The sequence below is a fragment of the Phocoena sinus genome, chromosome X (assembly GCF_008692025.1).
Source record: "Phocoena sinus isolate mPhoSin1 chromosome X, mPhoSin1.pri, whole genome shotgun sequence".
NCBI classification, from domain to species: Eukaryota; Metazoa; Chordata; class Mammalia; order Artiodactyla; family Phocoenidae; genus Phocoena; species Phocoena sinus.
Window position 1 is genome coordinate 66,465,339 of NC_045784.1, and position 21,773 is coordinate 66,487,111.

A 21,773-nucleotide genomic window follows, 5' to 3' on the forward strand; every position below is an offset into this window, starting at 1 on the left:
TGTTCCTGTTCCAGTTTGTACTGGCTGCCCCCTATGTTGGCTGTACAGCTGTTGCCCTGGGGTTTCCTGTTTCCAGAGGAAATCCCTGTGGGGTAACTCTTGGGGATTCCTTTAACCTCCTGTGTTGAACCTTCCCTTTCCTGGATCTGTTTTCCCCTTCTTTCTTGGTTTACTTCTCCTTTTTGTGAAATACAAGACTCCAGGGCTTCCCTGGTGGCGCAGTGGTTGAGAGTCCGCCTGCCGATGCAGGGGATGCGGGTTCGTGCCCCGGTCCGGGAGGATCCCACATGCCGCGGAGCGGCTGGGCCCGTGAGCCATGGCCGCTGAGCCTGCGCGTCCGGAGCCTGTGCTCCGCAACGGGAGAGGCCACAACGGTGAGAGGCCCGCGTACCCCAAAAAAAAAAAAAAAAAAAAAAGACTCCACTAGCTTTCTGAGAAATTGAGGGCGTAGGAGGCAAAATTTTTTGTATGTCTGAAGATATCTTTATTCAACTCTTATATTTGCCTGTTTGGTTATATGTAGAATTTCAGCCTAACTATCAGTTTCTCAGACTTAAAGCCTTTGATTCACTGTCATTGCTGAAAATCTAATGACATCCTACACTTGATCTTAGCCAAAAGGCCAAAGCGATTTCAACGACATTCTTATTCTTTTATTGTCCTTGTAATTTTCCCTCCTTTCTCTTTCCTGTCATTTTAATGGGAGTTTCAGGAATGAGCAGAGGTAAATGGTGCAATTTCAAAAGGCTGTGTGTAACTGGAATTTTTCTGCTGGGCATTTTACATACTAGAGTATGTATTTCACCTTTATGGATAAAGAAATAGTTAAACTATTGGACAGGATCACAGAGCCCGTAACAGCAGGGATTCAAATCCAGGTCTGTCTGACTCCAAAGGCTGGTGCTTTTTCAGTGTGCCTCACTCCCTGAAATGATTCTTCTAGACTAGGGCTTTTTTGCTTAACTCTGGAGAGAACAGCAAAAGAAAATTTTGGTGGCTGCTTTAAACAAAACAAATTTTGAAGGCTTGAATTTTTTCTAAAAATTCATTTGTATTTTAATACTGTCACCATAGTTGTAGTTAATTTTTGAAAACACCATATTTCTGCACATCTCTAATGGCATGCTCTACCCTGGTTTGAGAAGCAGGAATTCTAGTACAATCTTTTTTGTAGGTGAGGCCCAGAGATGCTACACATTGATCCAGAGAATTAATGTCATAGCCGGGCCAGAACTTTAGCATACTGATGACTTTCTTCCCCTACTGATTACCTTTCCCTCAACATTTTATTATTTCAAATGTACAGAGGAATTGAAAGAATTGTAAACACCCATAAACCTAACACTTAGACTCTACAACTGCCATTCGTCCATCCGTCAACCCCTGATTGTACCTTATAAGTAATTTCTACCAGACTCTGCTTCCAGGATCTTTTCCCCATTTATTTCGGTCATTAATCCAGAAAATGAATGGGGAAACGCAAACAGCCAAATATTTTGAGTACCTGCTATATGCTCAGGACATAATAGAGGCAGTATAAGATGATAGCAGTTATCTTCTGAAGGAATTTACAACCTAGTCAAGGAAGATAGTATATAACAAACAATTTATGCATATATAAACCAGAATTGTACAAGTATGTGCTTCCTGATTTAATACAGTTATGAATTACTGATAAAACTGCAAAGGTTTAGGCTTAAGTGTAGCAAATTCACTTTTAACCCCCAGACAACATATGTATGCCTGTATATAGAAAAAAAATTATAATCATCATAAATGAGTTCAATCTCTTCTTTAGTTCAGTGTTTCCTGCTTCCTTTCTTTTCCTTTTTATGTCCAAAACTTCCCTCTAGTACATGATACAAAAGTCAAAAAGGAGTACAATGAGAAGACTCCTTCCTACCTTAGTCCCCTAGCTACCAGTTTCCCTTCTTAGAAGCAACCAATCACTGTAAGACTGGTTTACTTCAATCTCGAGCTACTTAATGCATATAAAAAGGGTATGCATGTGCATGTGTGTGTTGGTGTATGGTGGCATAATTACACACACTGCTTTGTACCTGTCGTTCTGATGTTTTTTTTCCTTACCTCCTGAGTTACTTCTCTTCACTCTGGACCCCTTAGGCCACATCTTCCATTCTCCCTGCATAGTGGCTGTATTCCTATATTCTTACTCAGATCAAAGACACTTGTTTCCTACTTGTAGAAGGAAGAACTTGGGACGACAGTGTCCTCACCTCATTTCCTATCAGTACATCTTTTAAAAAAATTCAACCTAGAAGCCAGAGGACAAGAGCTGCCTTAAGTCATTCTTTTTTTAAAAAAATTAATAAATTTTTGGCTGCGTTGGGTCTTCGTTGCTGCATGTAGGCTTTCTCTAGTTGCAGTGAGCGGGGGCTACTCCTCGTTGCAGTGCATGGGCTTCTCATTGCGGTGGCTTCTCTTGTTGTGGAGCACAGGCTCTAGGTGCATGGGCTTCAGTAGTTGTGGCATGTGGGCCCTAGAGCACATGGGCTTCAGTAGTTGCAGCACGTGGGCTCAGTAGTTGCAGCACGTGGGCTCAGTAGTTGTGGTGCGCAGGCTCAGTAGTTGTGGCTCGCAGGCTGTAGAACACAGGCTCAGCAGTTATGGCTCATGGGCTTAGTTGCTCCGCGGCATGTGGGATCTTCCCGCACCAGGGCTCGAACCCATGTCCCCTGCATTGATAGGCAGATTCTTAGCCACTACACCACCAGGGAAGTCCCTTAAATCATTCTTGATGCTAGAATGGGTGGATGTAATTAGGAAAGGGAGATCTGCAAGATAAAGCAGTCTTCATCGGAAAGGGCAAACCACCCACTGGCTGGCTAAGAGAATGAACACTCAGATTGCAACCTCAATTATATGTATAAATTCCCACTAAAGACAGAGCATGTTATGTTAACAGATTTAAACCCATATCCTTTCATATTTATTTTGCTTCATTATGATGAGTCACATGCTGATTCCAAATAAAAGCAAGCAATTCCCTGATTTATAATCATCCATTAAGCAAATCTTGCTTTTTGGACCTCAGAATTACTGGGCCTTGTTCATCCTCTTTGCATCCCTTAAATCAAAAGTGAGAAATACAGTAAGTTCAACTGTTTATTAATAATCTTGGAACAAATACGTTAACAATTCCTTAGAATTATATAGCATTTTTACAATTTTGAAAGCACTTTCACATATACCAATTAAACCCTCACAACATCCCTGTGAGGTAGGCAGGGTTGGTGTTATTTTCCTATTACTAGTGAGGAGAACAAGGCTCATGGGTGAAGTAAGGTCACACAGTTGGTTAGCGATGGAGCCAGGACTAGAACCTAGGCTTTCTGACATGCCTCCCTGAGAACATTCAAGTAATGGCATCCTATGCTATATAATGAACATTTCTCTCCTATGATGATCAGGTCTATTTTTATAAGTCTGGTATCACCTTTTCCTAATATCCAAAAACACTGAATCACAGTTTTGATGAGATATTTCTTCCCTGTTACTGGACTATTTCTCTTTGATGTATCAAGCACCATCCTAAGATGAAACTTACTTGTGTTTTAAGTTTTGAGGATCCTTGGCTATAAGTTCTAAATTATGATATAAAAATTTGTTTTAGAAATTCTGCAAAAGTATTCCTATGTTGAATATGTCAAACTTACTTAAACAAAAACAACACAAGCCTGTTTATATTTTTGAAAGCTTTGCAGTCTTTCTCAATAGGATGTTTAGATGTGTATAAATGGAATAGGGAAAGGTGTTTAGCAACATTACTGGGAAGCCTATGCAGAATGCACCTAAACGCAAGTCACATCACACTAATTTGTTTGTGTTGGCCTTCTAGAGGAAGGAAAACCATTAGAAAACTTTCAGGTTTGATCCCATCTTATGTGTGACATCCTCAGCAATAAGCTGGAAAATTCTGAATTATACCAATAGGGGGGTTCAAGCAGTAGTGATCAAAGCATATATATGTATGGTAGAAAGGAAGAAAACACTTGCTCTTCAGTGGTTTTGCCTAGGTCCAGTGTAAGTATACTTATCACGGCAGATTTTTAAGCTATAGCATCTTTCATGTTAAATTTCAAATTGTGAAATATGGTGGAGTTATCAACTTGGAATATGACTGAAACTGAATGTAACTGACCCCAAACTACCTGTCAAAAGCAGAGTAATGCTCAATGGGCATAAAAGGTAAGGGATAAAACCCAACTGCTCTGGTATGGAGAGAAAAACAGCAAATGCAAACCTTCTGGTTAAAGTGAACCATAGACCATCAGGCATGTAAAGCAGGTTTTAAAAATATGAAAATGACACTGAGCTGTATTATCAGGAATTATATTCCTAAAGTTCCAGTTTTGGCCTTTTAAATTTAAGAGCAATAGGGAGAAACGTAAGCCTGTGGGGAGGAGGTGGTGCAGAAAATGAATGGGATCTAGAAACGGGGCTGAGGTGGGAGGTTAGGGAACATCAAGAAACAGCTTAAATATATTCAAAATGGATTTAGAATCCCTCTAAATCCAACCTCTCCAACAATATTTGCTAAATTGAGAGATCTGGTCAAAAAAGTGGGTGACAATAAAAGTGACTATTTTATCTTACAAAAGAAGTATTTAAATATAGATTAGAAATTATGCTGTTAAAGATTAGTCCACTGATCAGGCTGTAGAAAGTGAAACTTAAGTGTTGCTGTCAGATACATTGCAGAAAACTGCTTCCAAAAATAGAATTACCATAGCAGGACTCAACATTAATGAAACCATTAATAAACAAGCACTTAACTTTTTATACTTGAAGCCTAATGAAAAAACATTGGTACCCTTAAGAAATAAATATAACACTTTAAGGTGAAAGATATTGCAGCTACATTTAAGTTTTCGATCAAGAATGTTCTAGTTTGGTATACTGGGCTCAAAACCAACTACACGTTTGAAATGCATAGAGACTACACTATATTCCTTACATAGTATCATTGTCATCATCTTCATGTTTTCTCTTCAATGGGTTTGATTCATTGGCCGTGTTCTGTGATGAAACCATGTTGGTGGTAATAAGAATATTTTTGGGCCCAATCATTGAAGGATTAAGCAGAACATTTTGAACTGCAGTTGTTGCGGGAACTGTAAACAGAGGAGAAAACACCCCCAAACTATGAACTACACAGAATCAGAAACATATGGTAAAAAGTATTCAACAAAGCTGAAATGTAATTCTAATAATAATTTCTTTTTTTAAGGTTTTTAAAATAACATTTATTTCTTAAAAGTTAACATGTGCATAATAGGAAACCAAAAAACACAAGAAGCAAAAAACAAAGTCATCCATAATCACAAGCAGTTTACCGTCTGATGTGTCCTTCTAGGTTTCGTTTGTGTATCTACATAACTAAGCATCCATTTTATGTAATTAAGATCATACAGTTATGTATATGCTTTTTCACACATCATGAATATTTACCATTTCAAAGTGCCAAAGCTGTGAGTATTTTGACAGCCAAGAATACACTATACCAACTCAATCTGGAAGGAAAAAACATAATCCTGCCTTTTTTGGCGACAAAAATTTCATAAATCACAAAAATGGCAACAGGCCTCTAGATAAAGTTATGATTAAAATACTACATTCCCTTAGTATTCAATTAAAAATGAGACATAAAGCAAGAGTACACAAAGTATAATGCTTCTGAGAATAAAAAGTATTCAACAAAGCTGAATGTAATTTTAATAACAATTTCAATAGCATGAAGTAAAACTATCAGAAGAAACATAATTATACTGCATTAAGAGTTAAATTACATTTTTTAATGATTTAAAGTACGTAAATTAGTATCTAATATAAGGTTAAAGAAGTTCTGTTAGTTTTTTTTGGTTTTTTTTGTTTTTTTTTTTGCGGTACGTGGGCCTCTCACTATTGTGGCCTCTCCTGTTGTGGAGCACAGGCTCCGGACGCGCAGGCTCAGCGGCCATGGCTCACGGGCCTAGCTGCTCCGCTGCACGGATCTTCCCAGACCGGGGCACGAACCTGTGTCCCCTGCATCGGCAGGCGGACTCTCAACCACTGCGCCACCAGGGAAGCCCTGTTTTTAATTTACTTAAAATTTCAATTAGTTCTCAGTCATGGGAAGCAGTGCACTGGATTCATCATGGAACATACTAAAGGCACATGTTCAAGGTCAGGAATCATGCTTCCTTACAGACCAATATTATGGTGTACGGTTAGGTTTCAGAAGATGTGAAATCTAAACATATTCATGAATAAACTACGTTAGAATTCTACTTATATTATTCTAACTTTCTACACATACTTCCGTGAAGTGAATAAAAGTACAGTTTTCATTGGATATGTACTAAGTTGTATTATTTTCTTGAGCTTTAACCCTAAGTGATTTTGCCTGAGATTTGTAGACCATAACTTATTTTAGTTCATAGGGTTATTTGAGACTCTGATGATCATGTTGAAATCTCTCCCTTCCCCCCAAAATGTTACATATATGTAAAATTTCATACAATTTTAGTGTGTTTATAGACCCCCTCTGAAGAACCCAGATTTGCAGCATTACGGCCGCCTTCCTGTTACAATATTAAAACAATTTAATTATTGCTATAGGAATACAAACTGTTCTGTTATCACGAACCATTCACAAATTTTAAAATTCAGAAAAATATTTTAAAAGAACCACTTTCAATCCCCCATGCCCTGCCCATCATGTTACCTGGTTTGACAGGTGTGGACTGAGAAGGTGGAATCTGCACCGTAAATCTTTGGCTTGTCACTGACACTGGAGGTGCAACTTTATTTGGGACAGACACTGTTTGTGGGGTTGCTGTAGTTGTAATTAACAGACCATGTTAGTTAGGTGACTTATTATACAGGTTCAATTTCTGCTCTCCTTTAGCTTACCAGAAACTACCTTCAAAGCACAGGGAATTAATGAAAGATCTGCTTGAGTTTGAATCCAGGCTTTATCACCTACTAGCTGAGTGACCTTGGGCAAGTTATTTAATCTTTTTGTGCTTTTCTCATCTATCAAATGGGGATAACAATACCTGTTTCATAGGATTCTTGTGAGAATTAAAATAATCCAAGTAAAACTCTTCACATAGCATCTGGCACTGAATTTTAGCTACATGAAGTCATGAAGTTGAACATTTAAATAAACAGCATTAAAGACCCAAGTTTTCTATTAATTATCTTATGTGGCACTTTTAATCTCTGTCACTTGCTGGGAATTAGGAGGTGTCTACTATGCCCATGAAGCTAAATCAACATGCATCTAACAGAAGCCTAACATATCTCCATCTTTAGGTAAGTTTTCCATGTATTAAGGAGTGGTCCAAAGAATTTGGTGAAGCTTAATGAAGCAATATAAGTATTTTATTTTGTCAAGAAAATTCACAGTAGGTGGATGTTTTCTTGTCCATTACCATAAGGAAACTGTTAACATTTATCTAAGTATGGAGTTTAGGTTTTAAAATTGAACAGAGTATATGCTTAGGTCTTATGCTTTATGAAACACATTTAAATTTTTTTTAAAGTTTAAAACTTGCATCTTTAATAGTAGTTTTTAGCAGCTCCCTCACTCTAGACTTAAAAATCTCTAAAACATGTACAATAAATGTCTAACTAGGAATAAAAATCACAACTGGTAACTAAAATTGGTTAACTTGCCAACACATGTAACTGATTAGCACAGCTTAGAGTTTTTAAAAAGTTGGTATTCACTTAAGAGATATGAACCCACAGATAAACAGTATATGATAAAAAAGTTACACAAATTATATAGGCAAACTCCTGTCTACAAAGGTCACATGCATATAATTAGAAGTGTACAAATTAATACTATACCAGTCTGGTTTTAAAATGCTGAAATGTGAATTCACACCCTGAAAATATGAAGAGGTTGTCTACACATCTCAAAAATCAAATGCTGCTTACACTAGAGCTATATGACATCTATAGTACTCAAGTTATAAGAGCTAAGAAATCAATACTGGTCAAAGAGAAGGGTTTTTTTTTTCTGAAAAGACTTTGACTATGAAAAAAATACAGCAGGAACATAGGACAAAAAAATCAGGAAATCTAAATCCATTATTCATGTGTTCCTTATTATCTAAGCAACAATGACATTGTGGTTTCTAAATGCCATTCTCCACTAAGAGGAACCAGGGCTCTTTAGAGAAATGGCTGATTCTAGGACTGGGGTAAGGAAAATATAAGATGAGCTTGGAACATCTTGTGCCAGGAAGCAAGAAATGCTCAAAGAATGATGGAGACCTGTCACAAAGGACACAGGAAACAGTCTGAAGGGGTGCTCACTGACCAATACAGGATAATCAGTACTACTTTTGAAAAGGTTATATTAAAAATGATTTTCTTTGATAGTCTTAAGCTTTTTGTATACTTTAAACTTACTTCTTTTGATTGCATCTCTTGCCAATTTACTCAGAAATTTAATTTCTGATAATAAGTAGGCTACTGCTGTGAGTGAGTTTGGCAACTTTATTTGTATAAAACCCAGAAAGAACACTGCTTAAACTTCTGTTTTTGTTACCATAGTTAATACCGGCAACAATGTTGGGTAATGCCCAATTCTATACTCATTTGGGATCAGATATTCCTTGTTGCTTTCTCATTTTGAAATCTGATAAAATATGTTTATAGCATTACTAGAGGACGAGTAAATGTATTAATGGCAACACATATCGGAATTTCTGACTCACCTTTTTACTTGGATTACAGTTCAAAATCAAGTGCTGAGGCACTTCTTTACCAGCCAGAAAAGCCATTTCCCTCTCGCACTTACCTATAGTAGGAGTGGTAGGTCTGCTACTAACAGCACCAACACTTAACCGTGGAACTAGTCTTCCTTGGTTAGGTCCCTAGGGGATTTAAAAAACAAATTAGTTTTAACGTTGTTCACACTTGACACCTAAACTTAGCAGGAAATGAAATTAGGATTGCTGATATGAATTATTAATAAATAATTGATGGCAAGAATGTCCTGTTTCTGTTCAGTGTTCTAATGCAACATTTAAACTAGGGTTTTCACAAATATCTATATATATACACACACATATAATACAAACAATACATATCTATATAAACATGGATAAGAATATATATATAAAATATATAATTCTATATAGTTTTAAAGTTTGAGGTAGAGTGTTATTTGGGGATAACAGCTAACTTCCTTATGATTTTTTAATCTTAACTAGTCAATATCTTAACCCAGTAAGAAACTTCCTTATAGTGGAATTTCAGAGGTACAGAGGTAGCCCAATGTGGGGAGAACTTTCTCAGTGGTGGGAGAGCCTTAGGTCATATTTCAGAAAGCAAGTCCAATGCCTGATGGTATATCATTTACTCTGTTATGGTATAGTGTAAAGATTGGGAGTTATGAGACCTGGGAATCAGTCTTAACTTTGCTACTAACTTCATAGATGAGTTCGGGCTCACTTCCCTGATGAGTTAGATGAACAATAAAGTTCCTTTTAGCCCTAAAAATCTTGGATCATATATTCTATATTTTAACATAGTAGCTAATTGCAGACATAGTATTTTCAAGGAACTAAATTTTAAAAAATCCTAGTAAATTATCTTAGCCTTTAATTTACTGCACTATTTACCCCTAACACATCTTACCCTTTTTAAAAGCTAAGATGACTAAAAATTCTTACCTTTTTAATTAAGGACTTTAGCCTATAGTTTGGAGCTGTTAAGCAGTATCTGTCAGGTGGCAGTCTGGGTCCTGCATATGGCTTAATCAGTGGTAAAGGGGTTTGATTTTTCTGCCTTGCAATATCCAGTAAAAACTAAAAAAAAAATCCTTATTAGAACTACAATTAAAAATTATAAGTAAAATGAACTTCAAATAAAATTTTGCTCACATCTCTCGGGGGAGGAGAGGTAAAAGACTGGTCAGCCCGACACTGGATTGCCAGTCTCACATCATCTGCATCAACATTAGGTTTCTTAGCATGGCTTGAATAAATTTTTGCATCATCCAGAATTGAAGTCACATATCCTTTAAGAACAAAACATTATTTAAAACATATGAAAATAGATTAATATTTATGGCCAGTTTTCTTAAAAAGTTTCACTAATTTCCAGAAAGTTTATGAATTTTGGTTCTAATATCTAATTGTCCTATCTATATGATCAATTTTAAACAGACATCACAATATACTGTTCCCTAGCCTGAGCTCCTTTTTACTGCTTTCTGAATTCTATAACATTAAATTTTTTTTCTTCACATATTTTTAAGACTTTATTTCTGTAGAGTAGTTTTAGGTTCACAGCAAAATTGAGGGGAATATACAGAGATTTCCTATATACTCCCTGATGCCATACATGCATAGCATCCTCTATTATCAATGTTCCCTGCAAAGTGGTGCGTTTGTTACAATTGATAGTCCTACACGGACCCATCATAATCCCCGATAGTCCGTAGTTTATATTATGGTTCACTCTTGGAACTCTACATTTTGTGGGTTTGGACAAGTGTATAATGACATGTTATGACATTAACTGTTAAAGTATTTTGGTTGAAAATGTTCTTACAATGAACGATTTTTAAAATTCACAAGTTAGGCGATTTTGGTGTTTTGTTAACTTACGGAAAGCAAATTCCAACATTTGATTTATAACCCTTGGTTCGTACTCCGTAATTCCCATATCCTTCAGGATCTGTGCCATCACCTGTGGATTCAAATAAAAACGCCAGATGCATAATCTAGGTATAGAAATCAAGACTGGACCGAAGGTAGTAATTATATTTATGATACAAGGTTCCCCCTTCTCTGGGTTCCAAACTTGTACTTATCCTTTTCCTCCCAAGCGAGTGTCAGGTTCACACCAAATCTCGTCTTGATCTCTTTGCTGAAAACTTTTTTTTTTGGCGGGGGTGGGGGTGGGGGCGGGGGCAAAGAGAAGAAAAAGGCCCGGGTTGGCTTTCCCAGTCGAGGTAGGGGTGGTTACAGCTGGTTGTCATTTTCAGATGTGGCGACTGCGGTAGCTTTGCATCAGAACACTGGAGGCGCGAGCCAGGATTCGCAGACGGGGCGGGACGACTAGGCGGCCCGGGCCCGAGGCCCAGGAGACAAAGCCTCCGGCTGGGCCGCCGGGGTGGCGGGAGAGAGCCCTGGGGTCCAGGGCACTCGAATCTCCAGCTCCTGGCGGCCCTGGCATGGCTGAAGTCGACCCGCGAGCCCATCATCAGGTCCTCCCCCCAGGCCCGCCTCTCAGGTCCCCGGCTGCGGTCGTGCCCAGCTTCGCACCCCGCCTCGCATCCTTCGCACTCACCAAGGCATCTCTCGGAGCGTTCTTGGGAGGCGCCATCTTGCCCGACTCCATGTTATCCTGCTGCTAGTCATCCGGGGAGAGAGGACTGCTCGCGGATTCCTCGCTCAGGCTCCACCCCTCCGGGCGCGGAGGGCGGGATTACCGCGCCGGTCCTTTTGCTCCGCTGGCTACCGCTTCCCAGCCGCCCGCCCGCCCCGCGGAGGCAGAGGGAGGCCGGGCTAGCAGGGAGCCCACGGCGCTGAAGCCTTCTCCGAAGAGCCCTCGGCTAACGCTTGGAAAACTGATAAGTTCGCCTTCTCAGAGCTGTTCCCCGGAAAAGTACACAAAAGGGGCACCCTTGTCTTTTCTGGGGCCCCTCCTCACGTCCCCTGCAGCCACCCTGGCCCCTTCCCTCTCCCTGAATGTCTGCAGAGTCCCTGCATCCACCTGCCTTTGTGGTAGTGCTGCCTGGTCAAATGCAGAAAGCCCAGTTAAATTTGAATGTCAGATCAATAATCACGTTTTTAGCATAAGTTTATCCCAAATATTACACGGACTATACTTACACTATGAAATGATTTATTGTTGATCTGATATTCAAATTTAACTGGGTGCTCTTTAGTTTTTGTTTTTGTTTTTTTTTGCGGTGTGCGGGCCTTTCACTGTTGTGGCCTCTCCCGTTGCGGAGCACAGGCTCCGGACGCGCAGGCTCAGCGGCCATGGCTCACGGGCCCAACCGCTCCGCGGCGTGTGGGATCCTCCCGGACCGGGGCACGAACCCGTTTCCCCTGCATCGGCAGGCGGACTCTCAACCACTGCGCCACCAGGGAAGCCCTATGTGCTCTCTTTTTTTTTTCAAAATTCCAATGACATTTAAAATTTTTATTATTTATTTTTTTAACATCTTTATTGGGGTATAATTGCTTTACAATGGTGTGTTAGTTTCTGCTTTATAACAAAGTGAATCAGTTACACATATACATATGTTCCCATATCCCCTCCCTCTTGTGTCTCCCTCTCACCCTCCCTATCCCACCCCTCCAGGCGGTCACAAAGCACCGAGCTGATCTCCCTGTGCTATGGGGCTGCTTCCCACTAGCTATCTACCTTACGTTTGGTAGTGTATATATGTCCATGCCTCTCTCTCGCTTTGTCACAGCTCCCCCTCCCCCCTCCCCATATCCTCAAGTCCGTTCTCTAGTAGGTCTGTGTCTTTATTCCTGTCTTACCCCTAGGTTCTTCATGACATTTTTTCCCCTTAAATTCCATATATATGTGTTAGCATACGGTATTTGTCTTTCTCTTTCTGACTTACTTCACTCTGTATGACAGACTCTAGGTCTATCCACCTCATTGTGCTCTCTATTTTTATTTGCTAAATCTGGCAACTCTACCCTATGGTCTGCTCTCCACCCAGCAGGCATTTGGTCAGCTCTCCTACACTCAAAGCCCTGTCATAATTGCTCATTTCATACTGATGCAAAGCTAAAGCCTTTGACAGCCTGAAAGATTCGCCCCTGGAGCCCCAAATGCCTTCTTCCCACTCTCCACAGAACAGCCTGAGGGTCTTTCAAAAAACATGCATCAGTTAACTGTCTCTGGCTTTAAGTGTCCCAAAGAGAACTCTTTCTTCCTCCTCAACATCCACCAACGCCCTCCATTTCTGAGAAATGCACTCTGACCCACCCAGGCGGGAAGAGCCGTCAGCCATGTTATGCTCTTTCCCGAACAAGCCACACTTAAGTCTAGCAGCAAGTCCTGTCAGGGTGACCTCCCAAAGTCACAAAACCTCTGTCCATGGCTCCGCATCTCCATCCAGTGCTACCATGCTAATGGTCCAAGCTAACAGCCCTAATTACCAAGGCTACAGCAAGAGGACCCCGAAATTGTGCTCCCCCACATTTTTACACAACCGGAGAGATCTCTTAGTCATAAACTAAATAATTGCATTCCTATCCTTAAAACCCTCTAATGGCTTCCCTCACACACACACACACACAAATTCAAACTGATTTCTGGGGCTTGGCAGGCCCTTCAGTTTTGGCCACCGTCTTACCTCATCGGGCCTGTCTGAATCCGTCCACCACACAGCCATATTGAACTCTGAACAGGTCTCCCCACGACCCACGTGTTGTTAACACTGTGGTTCCCGGAGGAACACTGATCCTCATGCTACACAAGCGCCTTTCCCAGCTCAGTGCGGGGAACGTCTATGTAAGACTAATAATGTTTTTCGAATAGGTAGCATATACGCAGGGTACAAATATTTTAAAATATATTTAAAAACTAAGAAAAAGCCTCTCTGGCTTGTTCCAGCCACTCATTTCTCTTTCGCAGAAGGCATCACTGTTTACCAGTTTCTTGTCTATTTAATTTGCAAATATTACCTCCTTTATATCTTTTTCCCCTACCCAAATGGTACTGTACCGTTGGGGTGACCAACCTTTAGAGAGCCAATCGGGACACAGCTGTACTAGATGAAAAGACCCATAAGATGTAATAAATAGTTGTATACATGTGTTATTGCTGTAATATAAAAATATGAAAATAGATGTTCATTTAAAATTGTTTTTCTGTAGTATTTACTTTTCTTTTACATACATGCTATTTAAATAAAACAATAGGACTACTTAACAGTGGCAATTAGTAGTAATTAATAGGACTAATTAATTTTAACCATATTTTTCATATTTCTGTCCTGTCACAGCAATTTATTTCAACTCTTGGTTGTTTAAATTTTTTAGGTCATATTATTGTATATTTTCAATATACATAAATGTAAGACTAAAAAAGAAGAATGTAAACACAATAAAACAAATTAAACAGCTATTATCTATTGGCTATATTTAATAAAAAAATTACAATGAAATGTTCCTTTTGGCACCAGAGTATAGTAGGATATTTTTACTCTTTGTTTCTTTTCTAATAATACTTCTCTGAACTTCCTGCAGACTGTAGGACATCCTTCTTTTATGTAGTGGTAAAACTGAATATGATCAAACGTAATATTCATTTTGATATGCATCTCTGCTCTTATCAAGCCTACATTAGACTGATTCCTGGTGTCAGTCCAGTGTGATGACATCAAGCTAAATATCCTTTCAAAAAAAGTGTTTGAGTATGGAGTACTCCTAAATATTACTTACTAGAAATAGCAGGTTTTTAGACTTGTAGAAATTAGTTCTCAGTTCTCCAAAAAATGCCCATCCACTTAGTACTAGAGGCTTGTCTTGGTAAACCAGCTATTTGCCAGTCAATTAGGCCCTTTGCATCTACACATTCACCATATAGTCTGTCAATGTCTAAAATATCCATCCTTTTTTAACATTCTGAAGCATGTTAGATGTCATCATAAATTAAATCTTTCTTTCTCAGGGAAAAAAGGTTTTCAAGCACAAAGGTAATTTGAACTCATGAAATTGAAGTTGGATTCCAAATAAGTTAAAATTTTAGTAAAGAAATGAGAGAGTCCTGTTTAACTCAGGTGTCTTTCTGGTAACATTCCTTTTTCTTTTCTTTTTTTTTTTTTTGATGGAGACTTTAGGGTTTTCAATATATAGTGTGTCATCATGTCATCTGCAAATAGTGACAGTTTTACTTCTTCCCTTCTAATTTGGATGCATTTTATTTCTTTTTCTTGTTTGGTTACTGTGGTTAGGACTTCCAGAACTATGTTAAATAGAAATGGTGAGAGGGGGCATCCTTGTCTTGTTCCTGATTTTAGAGGAAAGGCTTTCAATTTTTCACCATTTAGTATGATGTAAGCTGTATGTGTGTCATAAATGGCCTTTATTATGTTGAGATATGTTCCCTCTACACCAACTTTGTTGAGAGTTTTTTATCATGAATGGATGTTGAATTTTGTCAAATGCTTTTTCTGCATCTGTTTAGATGATTATGTGATCTTTATCCTTTATTTTGTTAATGTGGTGTATCACATTGATTGATTTGTGGATATTGCACCATCCTTGCATCCCTGGAATAAATCCCATTTGATCATGGTATATGATTATTTTAATATATTGTGGAATTTGTATGATTATTTTAATATATTGTGGAATTTGTTTTGCTACTATTCTGTTCAGAATTTTTGCATCTATGTTCATCAGGGATATTGACCTGTAATTTTCTTTTTATGTAGTGTCATTGTCTGGTTTTGGTATCAGAGTAATGGTAGCCTAGTAGAGGAAACTTGGAAGTGGTTCCTCCTCTTCAGTTTCTGGAATCGTTTGAGAGGAATAGGTATTAACTCTTCTTTATATATTTGGTAGAATTCCTATGAAGCTGTCTGGTACTGGAGTTTTGCTTGTAGGGAGTTTTTTTTTTTTTTTTTTTTGGTTTTTTTTTGCGGTATGCAGGCCTCTCACTGTTGTGGCCTCTCCCTTTGCGGAGCACAGGCTCCAGACACGCAGGCTCAGCAGCCAGGGCTCACGGGCCTAGCTGCTCTGTGGCATGTGGGATCTTCCCGGACCAGGGCACAAACCAGTGTCCCCTGCATCGGCAGGCGGACTCTCAACCACTGCACCACCAGGGAAGCCCCTAGTAGGGAGTTTTTGATTACTGATTCATTTTCAATACTAGTAATTAATCTGTTCAGATTATCCATTTCTTTACTCAGTCTCGGAAGATTGTATGTTTCTAGGTAGTCATCCATTTCTTTAGATTGTCCAATTTGTTGGCATAAAACTATTTATAGTATTTGCAAATGAGCCTGGCTAATGACTTATCAATTTTGTTTATCTTTTCAAAAAAACAGGCTCTTGGTTTCATTGATCTTTTCTACTTTTTGGTCTCTGTTTTATTCATCTCCTCTCTGATCTTTATAATTTCCTTCCTTCTGCTGACTGTGGGCTCTGTTCTTCTTTTTCTAATTCCTTTAGATGGTAGGTAGGTAGTTTATTTGAGATTTGTCTTATTTATTGAGGTAGGACTGCATTGATATAAGCTTCCTCTTAGAACTGCTTTGCTGCATCCCATAGATTTTGGAAGGTTGTGTTTTTATTTCCATTGGTCTCAAGGTATTTTCTGATTTTCTCATTTCTTCAGTGACCAATTGTTTTTTTGCTAGCATGTAGTTTACTCTTCACATGTTTGTTTTTCCCACATTTCCTCCTGTAATTGATTCGTAGTTTCATACGACTGTAGTTGGAAAAGTTGCTTGATATAATTTCTATCCTCTTAAATATGTTAAGAATTGTTTTATAGCCTAGCGTATGGTCTATCCTGCTGAACATTCCATGTGCACTTGAAAAGAACGTGTATTCTGCTGTTTTTGGATGGAATGTCCAGTAGATATCTATTAAGTTCAAATGGACTACTGTGTCATTTAAGGCCACTGTTTCTTTACTGATTTTCTTTCTGGATGGTCTGTCCATTGATGTAAATAGAATGTTAATGTCCTCTACTATTATTGAATTGTTGTCAATTTCTCCCTTTACGTCTGTTAAAATTTATATTTTAGCTTAATATTTAGGAGCTCCTATATTAGGTGTACATATATTTATGAATGTTGTATCTTCTTTCATTGATCCCTTTACATTATATAGTGGCCTTCTTTGTCTTCTATTACAGACTTTGTTTTAAAGTCTACTTTGTCTAACTTGAGTACTGCTACCCCACCTTTCTTTTCATTCCCATTTGCACAGAATAGCTTTATCCACCCCCTTACATGCAGTCTGTGTGTATCTTTAGCTCTGAAGTGAGTCTCTTTTTTATTTTAACAACTTTATTGGAGTATAATTGCTTACAATCTTGTGTTGCTTTCTGCTGTATAACACAGTGAATCAGCTATACATATACATATACGCCCATATCCCCTCCCCCTTGCATCTCCCTCCCACCCTTCCTATCCCAACCTTCTAGGTGGTCACAAAACACTGAGCTGATCTCCCTGTGCTATGCGGCTGCTTCCCACTAGCTCTCAACTTTACATTTGGTAGTGTATATATGTCAGTGACACTCTCTCCTTCGTCCCAGTTTACCCTTCCCTCTCCCTGTGTCCTCAAGTCCATTCTCTATGTCTGCGTCTTTAATCCTGTGCTGCCCCTAGGTTCTTCAGAAACATTTTTAGATTCCATATATATATGATAGCATACGGTATTTATTTTTCTCTTTCTTTTTTGTTTAGCATCTTTATTGGAGTATAATTGCTTTACAATGGTGCGTTAGTTTCTGCTTTATAACAAGGTGAATCAGTTATACATATACATATGTTCCAATATCTCTTCCCTCTTGCGTCTCCCTCCCACCCTCCCTATCCCACCCCTCTAGGTGGTCACAAACCATCTAGCTGATCTCCCTGTGCTATGTGGCTACTTCCCACTAGCTATCTATTTTAGGTTTGGTAGTGTATATATGTCCATGCCACTCTCTCACTTTGTCACAGCTTACCCTTCCCCCTCCCCATATCCTCAAGTCCATGCTCTAGTAGATCTGTGTCTTTATTCCCATCTTACCCCTAGGTTCTTCATGAACTTTCTTTTTTTTCTTAGATTCCATATGTATGTGTTAGCATACGGTATTTATTTTTCTCTTTCTGACTTACTTCACTCTGTATGACAGACTCTAGGTCCATCCACCTCACTACAAATAACTCAATTTCGTTTCTTTTTATGGCTGAGTAATATTCCATTGTATATATGTGCCACATCTTCTTTATCCATTCATCTGTTGATGGACGCTTAGGTTGCTTCCATGTCCTGGCTATTGTAAATAGAGCTGCAATGAACATTTTGGTACATGACTCTTTTTGAATTATGGTTTTCTCAGGGTATATGCCCAGTAGTTATATTGCTGGGTCTTATGGTACTTCCATTTTTAGTTTTTTAAGGTACCTCCACAATGTTCTCCATAGTGGCTGTATCAATTTACATTCCCACAAACAGTGCAGGAGGGTTCCCTTTTCTCCACACCCTCTCCAGCATTTATTGTTTGTAGATTTTTTGATGATGGCCATTCTGACTGGTGTGAGGTGATACCTCATTGTAGTTTTGATTTGCATTTCTTTAATGATTAGTGATGTTGAGTATCCTTTCATGTGTTTGTTGGCAATCTATATATCTTCTTTGGAAAAATGTCTATTTAGGTCTTCTGCCCATTTTTGGACTGGGTTGTTTGTTTTTTTGATATTGAGCTGTATGAGCTGCTTGTCAATTTTGGAGCTTAATCCTTTGTCAGTTGCTTCATTTGCAACTATTTTCTCCCATTCTGCAGGTTGTGTTTTCGTCCTGTGTATGGATTCCTTTGCTGTGTAAAAGCTTTTAAGTTTCAATAGGTTCCATTTGTTTATTTTTGTTTTTATTTCCATTTCTCTAGGAGTGGTTCAAAAAGGATCTTGCTGTGATTTATGTCACAGAGTGTTCTGCCTATGTTTTCCTTTTAAGAGTTTTATAGTGTCTGGCCTTACATTTAGTTCTTTAATCCATTTTGATTTTATTTTATATTTTTTGCGGTATGCGGGCATCTCACTGTTGTGGCCTCTCCCGTTGCGGAGCACAGGCTCCAGACATGCAGGCTCAGCGGCCATGGCTCACCAGCCCAGCCGCTCTACAGCATGTGGGATCTTCCCGGACCTGGGCATGAACCCGTGTCCCTTGCATTGGCAAGCGGACTCTCAACCACTGCACCACCAGGGAAGCCCCTTGAGTTTGTTTTTGTGTATGGTGTTAGGGACTGTTCTAATTTCATTCTTTTACATGTAGTTGTCCAGTGTTCTCAGCACCACTTATTAAAGAGGCTGTCTTTTCTCCATTGTACATTCTTGCTGCCTTTATAAAAAATAAGGTGACCATATATGCATGGGTTTAACTCTGGGATTTCTATCCTGTTCCATTGATCTATATTTCTGTTTTTGTGCTAGTAGCATACTGTCTTGATTACTGTAGCTTTGTAGTATAGTCTGAAGTCAGGGAGCCTGATTCCTTGAGCTTGTTTTTCTTTCTCAAGATTGTTTTAGCTCTTTGGGGTCTTTTGTGTTTCCATACACATTGTGAAATTTTTAATTCTAGTTCTGTGAAAAATGCCATTGGTAGTTTGATAGGGATTGCATTGAATCTGTAGATTGCTTTGGGTAGTATAGTCATTTCCACAATATTGATTCTCCCAGTACAAGAACATAGTATAACTCTCCATCTGTTTTTATCATCTTTAATTTCTTTCATCAGTGTCTTATAATTTTTTGCATACAGGTCTTTTGTCTTCTTAGGTAGGTTTATTCCTTGGTATTTTATTCTTTTTGTTGCAGTGGTAAATGGTAGTGTTTCCTTAATTTCTCTTTCAGATTTTTCATCATTAGTGTATAGGAATGCCAGAGATTTCTGTGCTTTAATTATGCGTCCTGCTACTTTACCAAATTTATTGATTAGCTCTAGTAGTTTTCTAGTAGCATCTTTAGGATTCTCTATGTATAGTATCATGTCATCTGCAAACAGTGACAGCTTTAGTTTTTCTTTTCCGATTTGGATTCCTTTTATTTCTTTTTCTTCTCTGATTGCTGTGGCTAAAACTTCCAAAGCTATGTTGAATAATAGTGGTGAGAGTGGACACCCTTGTCTTGTTCCTCATCTTAGAGGAAATGGTTTCAGTTTTTCACCATTGAGAATGATGTTGGCTGTGTGTTTGTCATATATGGCCTTTATTATGTTGAGGAAGTTCCCTTTATACCTACTTTCTGGAGGGTTTTTATCATGAATGGGTGTTGAATTTTGTCAAAAGCTGTTTCTGCATCTCTTGAGATGATCGCATGGTTTTTCTCCTTCAGTTTGTTAATATGGTATATCACATTGATTGATTTGCATATATTGAAGAATCCTTGCATTCCTGGGATAAACCGCACTTGATCGTCGTGTATGATCCTTTTAATGTGCTGTTGGATTATGTTTGCAAGTATTTTGTTGAGGATTTTTGCATCTATGTTCATCAGTGATATTGGCCTGTAGTTTTCTTTTTTTTTTTGACATTTTTGGTTTTGGTATCAGGGTGATGGTGGCATTGTAGGATGAGTTTTGGTGTGTTCCTCCATCTGCTATATTTTGGAAGAGTTTGAGAAGGATAGGTGTTAGCTCTTCTCTAAATATTTGATGGAATTCGCCTGTGAAGGCATCTGGTCCTGTGTTTTTGTTTATTGAAAGATTTTTAATCAGAATTTCAATTTCAGTGCTTGTGATTGGTCTGCTTATATTTTCGATTTCTTCCTGGATCATTAACTGAAGGTTTTGCTTTTCTAAGAATTTGTCCATTTCTTCCAGGTTGTCCATTTTATTGGTATAGAGTTGCTTGTAGTAATCTCTCATGATCCTTTGTCTTTCTGCAGTGTCAGTTGTTACTTCTCCTTTCTCATTTCTAATTCTATAGATTGGAGTTTTCTCCCTTTCATTCTTGATGAATCTTGCTAATGGTTTATCAATTTTGTTTATCTTCTCAAAGAACCAGCTTTCAGTTTTATTGATCTTTGCTATTGTTTCCGTCATTTCTTTTTCATTTAATTCTGATCTGATATTTATGATTTTTTTCCTTCTGCTAACTTTGGGGTATTTTTGTTCTTCTTTCTTTAATTGCTTTAGATGGAAGGTTAGGTTGTTTATTTGACATGTTTCTTGTTTCTTGAGTTAGGATTGTATTGCTATAAACTTCCCTCTTAGCACTACTTTTGCTACATCCCATAGGTTTTGGATCTTCGTCTTCATTGTCATTTGTTTCTAGGTATTTTTCATTTCCTCTTTGGTTTCTTCAGTGATCTCTTGGTTATTAAGTAGTATATTGTTAAGCCTACATGTGTTTGTATTTTTTACAGATTTTTTTCCTGTAATTGATGTCTAGTCTCATAGCACTGTGGTCAGAAAAGATACTTGATACAATTTCAATTTTTTTGAATTTACCAAGGCTTGATTTGTGACCCAAGATATGATCTATCCTGGGGAATGTTCCATGAGCACTTGAGAAGAAATTGTTTTCTGTTGTTTTGGGATTGAATGTCCTATAAATATCAATTAAGTCCATCTTGTTTAATGTATCATTTAAAGCTTATGTTTCCTTATTTATTTTCATTTGGATGATCTGTCCATTGGTGAAAGTGGGGTGTTAAAGTCTCCTACTATGATTGTGTTACTGTCAATTTCCCCTTTTATGGTTGTCAGCATTTGCCTTATGTACTGAGGTGTTCTGTTTTTTGGGTGCATAAATATATCCAATTGTTGTACTTCTTCTTGGATTGATCCCTTGATTATTATGTAGTGTCCTTCTTTGTCTCTTGTAATAGTCTTTGTTTTAAAATCTATTTTGTCTGTTATGAGAATTGCTACTCCAGCTTTCTTTTCATTTCCATTTGCATTGAATATCTTTTTCAATCCCCTCACTTTCAGTCTGTATGTGTCCCTAGGTCTGAAGTGTATGTCTTGTAGACAGCATATATACTGGTCTTGTTTTTATATCCATTCTGCCAGTCTGTGTCTTTGGGTTTGAGCATTTAATCCATTTAC

At 38.3% G+C, this 21,773-nt stretch overlaps 1 protein-coding gene across 2 annotated transcripts; it reads right to left on the reverse strand.

Annotated features, from left to right (window-relative positions):
* Positions 1-2,658: 2,658 nt before the first annotated feature.
* On the reverse strand, positions 2,659-11,868 carry TAF9B (TATA-box binding protein associated factor 9b). Of its 2 annotated transcripts, XM_032620840.1 has the most exons (8): positions 11,320-11,868; positions 10,635-10,716; positions 9,906-10,042; positions 9,696-9,830; positions 8,819-8,894; positions 6,728-6,838; positions 4,979-5,135; positions 2,659-3,088 (listed from the first exon to the last, which is right to left on the reverse strand). In XM_032620840.1, the coding sequence occupies exons 1-8, from the start codon at positions 11,368-11,370 to the stop codon at positions 3,058-3,060; spliced, it is 780 nt and encodes a 259-aa protein (XP_032476731.1). In that variant the 5' UTR covers positions 11,371-11,868; the 3' UTR covers positions 2,659-3,057. The 2 variants fall into 2 exon arrangements, with proteins under 2 accessions (XP_032476731.1, XP_032476732.1); XM_032620841.1 differs by lacking the exon at positions 2,659-3,088 and having other exon boundaries at positions 3,113-5,135; positions 11,320-11,865.
* Positions 11,869-21,773: the final 9,905 nt, after the last annotated feature.

Excerpts from the sequence above, each read along its gene's own strand:
- TAF9B (XM_032620840.1), bottom strand. The coding sequence starts at position 11,370 with ATGGAGTCGGGCAAGATGGCGCCTCCCAAGAACGCTCCGAGAGATGCC. Across the intron at positions 6,839-8,818 it reads ACCTACCACTCCTACTATAG|CAACCCCACAAACAGTGTCT; the intron begins GTAAGTGCGAGA and ends TTACAACTACAG. Across the intron at positions 5,136-6,727 it reads GTCCACACCTGTCAAACCAG|TTCCCGCAACAACTGCAGTT; the intron begins GTAACATGATGG and ends CTCTGTTTACAG.